The sequence below is a fragment of the Bos mutus genome, chromosome X (assembly GCF_027580195.1).
Source record: "Bos mutus isolate GX-2022 chromosome X, NWIPB_WYAK_1.1, whole genome shotgun sequence".
NCBI lineage: Eukaryota > Metazoa > Chordata > Mammalia > Artiodactyla > Bovidae > Bos > Bos mutus.
The window spans coordinates 120,833,505-120,845,692 of NC_091646.1; the positions used below are offsets into that span (position 1 = coordinate 120,833,505).

General features: G+C 34.9%; 1 protein-coding gene across 5 annotated transcripts in view; it reads right to left on the reverse strand.

The window, feature by feature from the left end:
* CNKSR2 (connector enhancer of kinase suppressor of Ras 2) overlaps positions 1 to 12,188 on the reverse strand; it is a 284,773-nt gene that overhangs the window by 57,189 nt on the left and 215,396 nt on the right. For all 5 annotated transcript variants that reach the window (XM_005897733.3, XM_070365342.1, XM_005897734.3 and 2 more), the window contains 4 exons: positions 8,123 to 8,171; positions 7,539 to 7,711; positions 4,593 to 4,666; positions 4,224 to 4,295 (listed from right to left, as the gene is read on the reverse strand). In XM_005897733.3, the coding sequence (XP_005897795.1) occupies positions 4,224 to 4,295; positions 4,593 to 4,666; positions 7,539 to 7,711; positions 8,123 to 8,171 (368 nt within the window). The remainder of the gene's footprint in view (positions 1 to 4,223; positions 4,296 to 4,592; positions 4,667 to 7,538; positions 7,712 to 8,122; positions 8,172 to 12,188) is intronic.

A 12,188-nucleotide genomic window follows, 5' to 3' on the forward strand; every position in this document is an offset into this window, starting at 1 on the left:
ACACAGGCCAAGTAAATTCAGTAAATAAGTCTCAGAATACTTGAGAAACATGATGTTTTATTTTCTTCCCACAGATTTCACACAGACTGGCAAAAAAGATTTTTTTAAGGTTTCAATGCTCATTTCTGAGGAGGGAACAGATGGATTGGTGGTAGGGTGCTCAAAAGTGTTTTTTGCAAATTACCTCACATTCCAACTTAAAGCTACTCAAAAAACAGAAGGTGAGGTTTTAATATTCTAACATTTATATTTGGGTATATGTATATTTGGGTATATGTATGAATAAGTGTATGAATGTGTATACATACATGAAGATTTTATAGAAGTAAATTAAATCTAAGGATTGCCTTTTCATTCCAATTACTAGGTCCTGTCAAAACTGCTGCTGCTGCTGCTAAGTCGCTTCAGTCATGTCTGACTCTGTGCGACCCCATAGACGGCCTCCTACCAGGCTCCTCTGTCCCTGGGATTCTCCAGGCAAGAACACTGGAGTGGGTTGCCATTTCTTTCTCCAATGCATTAAAGTGAAAAGAGAAAGTGAAGTCGCTCAGTCGTGTCCGACTCTTAGCGACCTCATGGACTGCAGCATACCAGGCTCCTCCGTCCATGGGATTTTCCAGGCAAGAGTACTGGAGTGGGGTGCCATTGCCTTCTCCGAAACTAGCACTACATTTTAAAAATACATATGATAATACTTTAGAAATTATGAAATAACCAGATAAGGTATTTATTTATAATTATTATAATTATTTATCATTTCTTGAAGGCTTAGGTACACGCCTTCAAAGGACTACATATAGAATGAACCAATACCCAGGACATCTTGCTGTTATGTAATAATTAGGATATTAAATAAAGTTGTTGAAGGGTGTCTTTCCCTATTACCAATCCTCTGTGAACATTGCCATTCACTCTCTGTCCTACTGACAAGTAATTTTTTAAACAACTTGTTTGTTGAAAATAGATACTGGGAATATGGTTATTAAAGAAAGAAAAAGCAAGGCAAAACAGTAATAGTCTATTATACTTAAATTTTTAAAAAACTTTCAGGACAATTCAAGAAGGTTGTAGTACACTATGGAAAGGCTAATATAAAACAGCACTCTGAAATGTATGATATGGAGATGATGACATACTTGATCAGATTTATTTATTTTTTCTTTGATTCGCTGCTTAGAAAAGGCAACAAAGTGAAACTTATGGGTTTGGCTTAGTTTTTTTCTAATATCCTGAACCAGATACATCCAAAGGAGTATCAGGGAAGAGTAGTGGCATCATATACTTCTAAAGTTATTCCTAATACAGGGTAGAAAATGGAGACCAAGAATGGTGTTACAGCTAATAAAAATGCATTTTTGAGCAGGCTATTTTCTAAACCTAAAAAGACCCTGATTAGCAAGTATCCCAAATGATTAAATTATGTTAATTCTTAGATGGGAGTTAAACTGTGTTCTAGTGGATTTATCTTGTAGAAGAGGACAGGCTCATATATACCACTTATTTTCTGTTTGGTTATGATGTTATAATCCTTCATGTTTATCCCAAGGGTACTGAGCTCAACTGTGAAAAAATGAATAGAAACTACAAGAGCAGATTATAAAATAGTTAAAACACAAAATAGAGTAGCACCACTCCCCAGCAACTACATAATTTTCATTTTGAGAACAAACTCAGCAAATTCTGATTGCCTCATGTGAAATTTCAAGAATGGCAACATACAAAGCAAGAGAAGATTGTAGAAACCAAATGCAAGGCTCAGTTCACAGAAATACAACCAATAACCCTAAAATTTATGTGGAACTATACAATACCCAGAATTGACAAAGAATTCCTGAGGAAAAAGAACAAAGCTGTAGGCATACCCCACCCCCACAACACACACTAACTTCAGACAATACTACAAAGCAACAGTCATCAAAACAGTATGCTATCAGCACAAAAACAGACATATGGATCAATGGAACAGAATAGAGTCCAGAAATAAATTCATACATCTACGCTTAATTAATCTTTAACAAAGGAGGCAAGAATACACAATGGAGAACAGGTAGTCTCTTCAAGCAAGTGATGTTAGGAAAGCTGGACAGACTCATACATACCAATGAAGTAAGAACATAACCTCTCACCATACACAAAAAAACTCAAACTCAAAATGGCTTAAAGACATACATAAGACATAACACCATAAAACTCTCAGAAAAGAACATAGGCAAAACATTATCTGACATAAACTATAGCAGTATTTTCTTAGGTCAGTCTCCCAAGGCAGTAGAAATAAAAGCAAAAATAAACAAATGGGACCTAATAAAACTTACAAGCTTTTGCACAGCAAAGGAAATCATAAACAAAACAAAGAGACAATGTAAGGAATGTGAGAAAATATCTGCAAACCATGGATTTTTCTGTAAGATGGTATGGAAAACCCTGAACAAACTTTTTGGCCAACCCAATATGTGAAAATGAATCACTTCACTGTACACCAGATACTAACACAACATTGTTAATAACTTCAAAAAAGAAAGGCTCAATTTTCCTATTAAATATAAAAAGAGTTTATCAAGTTTTTCAATACCTTTCTTTGCCCTTTCCTTATATTCATATCCTTGCTTTGGAAAAATCGTGCCTATATTCCAAAGTGTCAAAGAACAAGATTATTTATGACAGCATATTAAGTGTTCATTGAGTGCATTCAAGCACATTTATGAAGATGTAGTTTTGTGCTTAAAAATATCTGAACACAAATTCCTTAGAGATATACAAAGAAAGGTATATGGTGTAAAAGCCCAAAGTATATATTGTGTTGGCCAAAAAGTTCATTGGGGTTTTTGGTCACATTGTATGGAAAACCCCAACGAACTTTTTGGCTAACCCAATAAAAAGAATATATACTGAAAGGAAACACTTATATAGCACTTACAATTTACTATTCTAAGCCTTTCATGTGTGCTTATTTGCTCCTCATAAAAGTTCTATGGATGAAGATGGTTATTATCACCACTTTTACAAGAGCTTAATATCTGACATAGAGAGGTTAAGTTCTGCATCCATGGTCATACAGCTAGTAAGTGGGATAGCTGGAATTTGGACAGCTTGGTTCCAAAGTTCATACTCTAAACCACTATGCTATTTTGTATCTCCCTATGCTATTCTGTAACTCCCTATTCTGTACCTCTGTATAATGTGTTGGCACATTATATATGTAACATGCACTGCCTGGTGAAGATCTATAAAAGGAAATATTTTCAATCTTAAACTCAATTTCTACAAATCTAGAAAAAGGAAAGGGGAAAGGAAAGAAAAAGGAAGAAAGGATCAATAAGAGCCAAAATGGAAACAAGAAGCTGTATGTTGTAGATGATAAAAAAAATATATGTGTGTGTATGTGTATGTGTATATATATATATATATATATATATATATATATATATGGAGAAGGCAATGGCACCCTACTCCAGTACTCTTGCTTGGAAATCCCATGGATGGAGGAGGCTGTTAGGCTGCAATCCATGGGGTCGCTAAGAGTCGGACAAGACTGAGCAACTTCACTTTCACTTTTCACTTTCATGCATTGGAGAAGGAAATGGCAACCCACTCCAGTGTTCTTGCCTGGAGAATCCCAGGGACGGGGGAGCCTGGTGGGCTGACGTCTATGGGGTCGCACAGAGTCGGACACGACTGAAGTGACTTAGCATAGCATATATATATACAGATTTTCCCAGAGGCATCACATAACCATGTGCCATCTAATCACTTGGTTGCACAATCCTGTCTAGCAACAGAAGAAAGGTGACAGAAAGATATACCAACTAAGCTTAGGCTTGAATTATTGAGATGGCTATTCTGTCATAAATACTCTGCACTTGGAAAAGTCAGCTTTTTTTGTGGGGATCTTTATTTTCCTCACTTGGGAATAAATTTGGAGACATATTCCTGAAATGGACTTAAAATTTTTTTTTCTGCAGTGGGTATTTTTTGGCCTTTATGTATATATATTTGGCCTATATATGGATTTTGGAACATTTTTGGTAAACTTAAAAAGTCAGTGAGTTTATTTTGACATTTTAAAATGCTATTCTTTAAAATTAGGTATGGAGTTATGGCTAGGTCCATTTTATTTTAAATCTGATGTAGAAACTTCAGTGATATTTTTCTCTAAGCATTAATGGGGAAAACTGAGAATTCTAAGCCTAACAGACTATTTTGAAATATAAGTAACATTTTACCTGTTCATATCATCAAGATGCTCAGCAGCAAAATAAAAGCTTTTGATTTTAGGATGACAGGCTTTGAATGCACTGCAAAAGGAAACAGAGTACATTCATTTCAGATTGGGAAATAAGTTAGAACCAGATAATTTTTATGGATAAAATTGCCTCAAATCTAACCTGAGTATGAATATATAATACTTCTACCATGATGACAGAAATCAGTTAAAAATTCAATTTTCTGCCCACAAAACTGCTTTCTTATTACCTCAATTTGAAAGCATTAGCCAAGCAATCTATAATTTAAAAGCTAGAAATTAAAAATCAAAACAAAATCCCCAAAAAACCCTTCCTTTTTCTCCCTTGGCCCAAATAAAGTCAACTTACTATTTCTTGCGGCATTCACTGGCTCTATCAATTTTAAATTCAGGCAGGCTGATGAATCCTTCTGCTTTTTCATCCTGAAGAGGCAACACTCTTGTTTAGGATATTATATACAAAGGTTTAAAGCTGACGCTACTATATAACTATGTCTTAAACATCTATACTAATAAAACAGTTCATTTAATCCCTTAAATTAGACATTTGAGAGATTAGAATTTCACTTTTACCTGTTATAGTCCATTAAACTGAATGTATATTTTGAACATTTAGAATAGTAAATATTAAAATATATATACAGAATGTTTAAAAATTCTTTCTATATTAAAATAAAGACAGAAAAAATAATTTAATTCTCAATGTAAAACCTGTTTTCTAAGTATTTTTCCCAGAATGTATACAGACTTTTATAACATATAAAATAACTTTAGTCCACATTTACAATTAAATTTCCTCCCATTTTAAATGTCCAGATGTAAAATATAGGGATATCTATTAATTTAGTTCCTTTTCTACCTCCAGAAGAATCTCTTATCAAACACAAATTAAATAATTATTTTGTTTACTCAACATTTTACAAGTGGATAGGGTAAGTTGATTTTCAAAATATCTGACTTGGTTTACATGCTATACATATATATATATATATATATATATATATTTTTATATATATATAAAATGTTATTTTTCACTTGGAAAATTGAATGAAATCCATAAAGTCCCCCTCTCTAATGTGGGATAGAAATACAAGATAGGAGAATTATCTAAAATCTCATGTTAGATATAAGTTATTTCAACTAGTCTAAGCTTCCCTCATTGCTCATTTGGTAAAGAATCTACCTGCAATGCAGGAGACCCATGTTGGATTCGTGGGTTGGGAAGATCCCCTGGAGAAAGGGAATGGCAACCCACTCCAGTATCCTTGCCCGGAGAATCCCATGGACAGAGGAGCCTGGCAGGCTACCATCTATGGGGTCACATGAGTCGGACACGACTTAATGACTAAATCAACCAAGTATTTTTGGCTAAACCCTTTAATCATTGTTGTTTCTTTCATGTACATAAGCCAATTCTCAGACATTTACTCCCAAACATTGATGTGTGCTATAACCAGTTCATGGCTTCTTATATATCAAGTTCAAGAGACATTACACATTCCCACCTGCTATCTCAAAGAAAAAGAATAGAGATTCTCAATTCTTTTAGTGTGTGTATGTATGTTTATATGTAAAACTTAGTAAAATTTGATGCTAATGATAGTGACTAAAATGTATATTATATACAAAAGTAGTGTTGTAACTTCCAATATTTTTTAATGAAGAAAAGGTGAAGTGAAGTCACTCAGTCGTGTCTGACTCTTTGTGACCCTGTGGATTGAAGCCTACCAGGCTGCTCTGTCCATGGGATTCTCCAGGCAAGAATACTGGAGTGGGTTGCCATTTCCTTCTCCAGGGGATCTTCCTAACCCAGGGATCGAACCCGGGTCTCCCACATTGCAGGAAGATGCTTTACCCTCTGAGCCACCAGGGAAGTCCATTTTTATTTTCTTCCAATCTTGGGGTAAATACAATAGTCTCAAATCTCTTTCTTAACTTTGATTTCTCTTATGTTACCCTTGATGTTTTTAATGTTAAAATTTAAAATTTTGAAAAATTTAAAAAACTTTTGGGGTAGTTATGATCTCCCCATTATACTAAAAAAAAATAGTGGTCAGTAGACAATCTATAAGTGATCTAAAATAAAAAGAAACATAAAGAAGCTATGTTTTTATACTATTTCATTGACATATAAAAAGTACTTAGCCAGCACACTATTTAAAACCATGTATATTTTTTTAATGATAAAACAAGTTAACAAAAGAAATTTTTGTTTAAAAATGAATAAATTTATATTAAAAAAAAAAACCAAAAACAAACTTGAGGACTTCACTGCCAGTCCAGTGGTTAAGACGCCACCTTCCAATGCAGGGAGCACGGGTTCAATCCCACATACCACGCAGTGTGGCCAAAAATAAATAAATAAATAAAAACTTAAAGTGAACTGATAGATGGCTATAGCAATGGAAGCAAATGTAGAGTTAAGAGAATATAAAAAAAATAAGGTATACTGTATATTTGTTGTGATATTTGACAGGTTATATAATTACTCTGAATATAAATCTAATTACCACAAATGAAATAGGAAATCATAAGAACAATTGGCATTTGTTATATACTCTCCCCTTCCTTCCCCTATTGGGTCAAATGAAATGAATACTTGCAGATTTTTAAAGCTAGTCTACTAGTTCATTTATTCTTTAAGAAAAACTGAAGCAAATGCAGATATTAATTAACTTGCTGCTTCTCCATCCATGGGATTCTCCAGGCAAGAACACTGGAGTGGGTTGCCATTTCCTTCTCCAATGCATGAAAGTGAAAAGTGAAAGTGAAGTCGCTCAGTCGTGTCCAACTCTTAGCGACCCCATGGACTGCAGCCCACCAGGCCCCTCCGTCCATGGGATTTTCCAGGCAACAGTATTGGAGTGGGGTGCCATTGCCTTCTCCAATTAATTAACTTAACTTACTATAAAAGACTTCCTTTCAAAAAAGCAAACATAAAAAAATGTAAAACATTGAACAAAAGCAAGACATTTAAAAATCTTTATCAAATCTCTCTCTCTATATATAATCCTTTTAAGTAAGCTATTGCTTGAATTAGCTTCATATTTTTAACTAGATATACAGAATTTTACTATATATTACCTATGTTTCAGACATGTTTCATTAGAGTAATTGAGACAACTGCCTTCACAGAATCCCACAATGCAACCATTTTAAGAGGGCAGACTGAAAAATTACTAGAAGTCTCGTGAATTAGCCTTAAGTTGATTATATTTTAAAATATAAATCTTAAAACAGTGATTCTTTTGGTTAAAAACAAAATGAATAAGAAAACAAAATGTGCTTGTCTTACCTCCTCATTAATATACCAATAGAGGGATGCATCCTTTAGGACAAACCAGTATTTCTTCCATTTCTGTGAAAAATAACTCTTTGCATCTTTCTTTTTCCAAAGCCAGCCCTCACAGTCACCACGGCCAAGATCTTTGCAAGAAATTCGTCTTTTGCTCTTGCCAGCTATAGGACCTAAAAATAATAGTGGGTAAATGTGCTCTTTAAGTTAATCTATAGATCATAAAAGGTAGAAGATTAATCTATAGATCATAAAAAATAAGTCTGTATATTAAACCTTAAAAATATTTTTCTCATTGTATTAAAATAAAAAAAACTGGAAAATTTTAATACTTTTTCATCTACATAGACATAAAATTTAATTCGAAATGCATGGTCCCAGTCTGAAAACCTGTTGAGACCACTTGTAAAGGGTACCTTGTACCATAATTGACCTGAAGGAGAAGCTGATCTTTGTAGCTCTTGTGCTAGGGGGTGGTTCTCTTCCACACCACACTGGGCTCAGGCAAGAGAGGATGGGTGAAGTGGGCTGGTGATTGTTTCAGTGTAGACTAAGCAGCTAACTGTTTCATTTACTTTTCTTACCTTTGTTTTTCTTCTTTGATTTGTGCTGCAGAGAAGACTGCTGAAATGTCTGAAATCAAAGATGGGGAAGAATGTTATTTGATACACAGAGTGCCACTGAAGTACTAACAGTCGCAGAAAACACTGAAAAGCTGAATGGAACAGTGACTCTGAACCCCAGTGAATAAAAGTACTTTCTTTTTCCAAAGACTCAAAACAAATTCAAAAATCATGCCACTAAACTTTCTTATCTCTTGTGAAGCAGGAGAGAATAATATTATCTTTGTCCTTATTCTGTAGGCAGAGAAATAGGGATACAAAGCAGTGGTGAAACTCAGGGCTCTTAAACATGCAGAGTACTACTGCGTACCTTTTTTAGGGGTTTAGAGTGCCTTCTCAGGCAGTCTCACTTGATTTTCACAAAATTTTACGAAGGAGTCAAGCAAATATGACTATCACTTGTTCCTTTGAAGTTCATTCTACTCCATAAGCCACCACTAGCTACTGATCTCCTAGGCAACACTCCCAGGTGTTAAATATTGGGGTGGCTGAAAGTTCATCAGGGTTTTTCTGTAACAGCTCAAAGAAAACTTAAATAAACTTTTTGGCCAACCTAGTATTTCAGTACTTGAATCAATATTTTCTTCTCACACCTACTTTTGCCTCTATTACACAGAACTAATCTTCATGTCGGAGAAGGCAATGGCACCCCACTCCAGTACTCTTGCCTGGAAAATTCCATGGACGGAGGAGCCTGGTAGGCTGCAGTCCATGGGGTCGCTAAGAGTCGGACACGACTGAGCGACTTCACTTTGACTTTTCACTTTCATGCATTGGAGAAGGCAATGGCACCCCACTCCAGTACTCTTGCCTGGAGAATCCCAGGGACGGGGGAGCCCGGTGGGCTGCCGTCTATGGGGTTGCACAGAGTCGGACACGACTGAAGCGACGCAGCAGCAGCAGCAGCACCAGCAATCTTCATGTAGGTGATGTCAGTACATTGGCTCCTCAGTCCCTTAGCTCCAATGCTCTTTACTTCTCCATTCTCCAGCTATCCACCCCCATGGCCCTATGTTTGTTATTCTTAAGCACACTCCAACAACTGCCTCTATTATCTCCATTCTACATGGTACACTACCTCCAACCCAGCAATTTTTTAAAAGAAAATCTCCACTCAAGTATCCAATTTATTGACATTACCACTGTTTTGTGCCTTTATTTCTCTTATTCCACTTGATTTCCACAGAACACCTTTATAACCATTCCCTGGAGCTATACTTCCTGCATCATGCTTGCCGAGCTAAACAGCCATCCATTAAACCCACCTATCAGTCCATTCCATGCTAAGGACCAGAAGAGTGTAATGTCTTAACAGAGAAACCCACAACTGGTTTAGCTTTCAATTAATGACTACAAATCACTGGTTCTAGTCAGTCTACTAAACTAGATTGTTCACTAGTCTAAATAAGGTTAAATTCATATGAGTAGCTAGTTAGGGTAGAGAGAACAGTATACATAGTTTTAATTCACAGATAATCCCTCAAAACGAATTTTAGGTAACAGATTCTTCTTTTTCTTTACAAAGGTATATCTGTAAGGAACAACTGGATTTTGTCCACACAAAATCTGCTGGTCTTGGGTTTATACAGAAAATTCATATTACGTGACATACTTTATTTAATATCTTTGCTTATAAAATAACATTCTTTGTTGTTTAATTGCAAGTCATGTTTAACTCTTTTGTGACCCCATAGACTGTAATAATTTTCACAATTTGTATATGGTTTACATAATTCTTAGGAATATAATATTATGGATGGATATTAGTCCTAAAGATAAGGATCAAATAATTTGCTGACATTCAGTGTAACCCAGAAATAACCACCCAATATGTATGTGGGATGTGTGTGTGTATAAATCAGTTGCAGGATCCATGGCTATAGAAATTCACAATTAATTTTAGAGAGAAAGCATAAAAGATAAAACCCATCATGTTATGCTAATTTTCTTGAGTGCACTTTGCTTCAGAATAATAACTCAAATAATAACTCAGGCTAGTATGTTTAAGTATAGTTAATTTACATATAGTTATTTTCCCTAAATTGTTTGGCTGTAAAATTACTGATTAGGTTTTTTTCGTTTAGTGTTACCACAAGTAATCACTGTAATTTAACAGCTCATTATTTTTAAAAATGACAAAGATGGGGGTGGTTTGTTTTTTAGGAAGCTACATGGATAACAGACAGCTTTAAAGAACTGAGTTATATAATGTACTTCCTATGCTTTTTGCACATTACTTCTTAGAACCTGAAGGTCTAGTTTAAAATCTACACAAAATGTATTTTATGCTCTCTAGGTTTTCTTTTTCAACAAGATTATCTTTTCTTTCCCTATAGAAATATATTCTCATACTTATCATTATCATGAGTGCAGAGTATAATCAGTATACATATTGTTGGAACCTAAGAACTCCGAGGCACACAGTACAGATTTATCCATCATTCAAAGAAGCAAAGCTTTAGCTATCTTTTTAAAATGTTGTAAATACTACGGCATTCCCTTAAAAGAGACTTCATTATTTTTTCAAGTGATGTGATATTTTCTAAAATGAAAGTTAATTGAACTATATTCTTTTGAAAGTAATGGAAAAAAAACAATGAAAACTACAGTTAAGGAAATAGGTCCCTTGTGTAGAAAAGTGTTAATATAGCAGGCCTGAGGTTGCTATCATAGAAGGGCCTGCTTGCAAGGCTGGCCCTCTGCTGACATCTGGGAACTTGGCTAGTAAAACAATTCTCTGTATTGACATGCAGCCTCCCTAAGCAATAAGACTACTTTGCCCACCTGGGGACTAAACACTTGCTTTAATTTCAGGAAAGGAAAAGTAGCTGCTAGGCAGAGGATGCCTATGTAACTAATTCAATAAAGTCCTTGGGTACTGAGTCTTTAACAGGCTCCCCTGGGCAGAGACACTACACACGTGTGATTGCATTTTTGCTGCTAAGTGAAGTGTACTCTGCATGATCTATAATGAGGAGAGAGCACAGGAAGCCTGTAGGTGGATTTCTTCAGATTCCATGGTCTCTTTTTTCCATACCAATCTGGCTGGATACCCTTGCTGTACCACTGTAATAAAATCTTAGCTGTGGATAGAACACAGAGTCTTCTGAGGCCTAGTCAATCACTGGACATGTGGGTGATATGGGATCTTGACATAGACTCATTTTCAAAAGATTACTTAAAAACTTATATCAGAAACTGTTTAATATTCACACACATAAATAAGCTCCTGATAGTGAAGGTTTCCTCATGTTATCAGCAGGTATGATTAAATACCCTGAGGTGCAAATTTACAATCCTGTGTAGTCTTTCTTAGTAAAAAAGATGGAATTATTCATTCTGACAGGTATTTGATATCATATCCCCAGTTTCTGACAACATCACGAAATATTTAATAAAAGAAGGACACTAAGAATAGACACATGACTACAATGGATAACAGCAAATCATATAAAGTGTTATGACCAATGTAGAAAAACAAGGGGCTTGGAATCCTTGCTTTCATGATAAATGCTTTTCTCACAATAGAGAAAATTCGTAATATATTTTATTTCTGTATTTTTCTTAATAGTTTCAGATCACCCTTCTTCCAGGTTCATGTTTAATAAGCATGCTCTTTAGAAGTTCTTTCATAGCAGTCTGTGAGTAGCAAACACGTCTAGGTATTTATGTTTGAAAATATAAAAACCTTTCACTCTTAAATAATATTTAGATGGGTATAGAATTCTGAGTTGAAAATAATTTTCCCTTTGCAATCTGAATATATCACTTTATTTTCTTTTAGCATCACTGCCCTTAAAACATCTGTAGCTACTCTCATTCATTATAATTTGTCTTTAGTCTCTCTGTTAAGTTTTTAAATATTTTCCTCTTTATCCCTGATATTCTGCAATTGCTCTCTGATGTGTCTAGGTTACAAATGATATTAATGAACCCCATTTCAAATTCATTGTGTTGTACTTGAAGGCGTTTTTCAATCCTGAAAATTCTTAGGCATTCTCTCTCCAAATGGCCTTCTTTACTTACT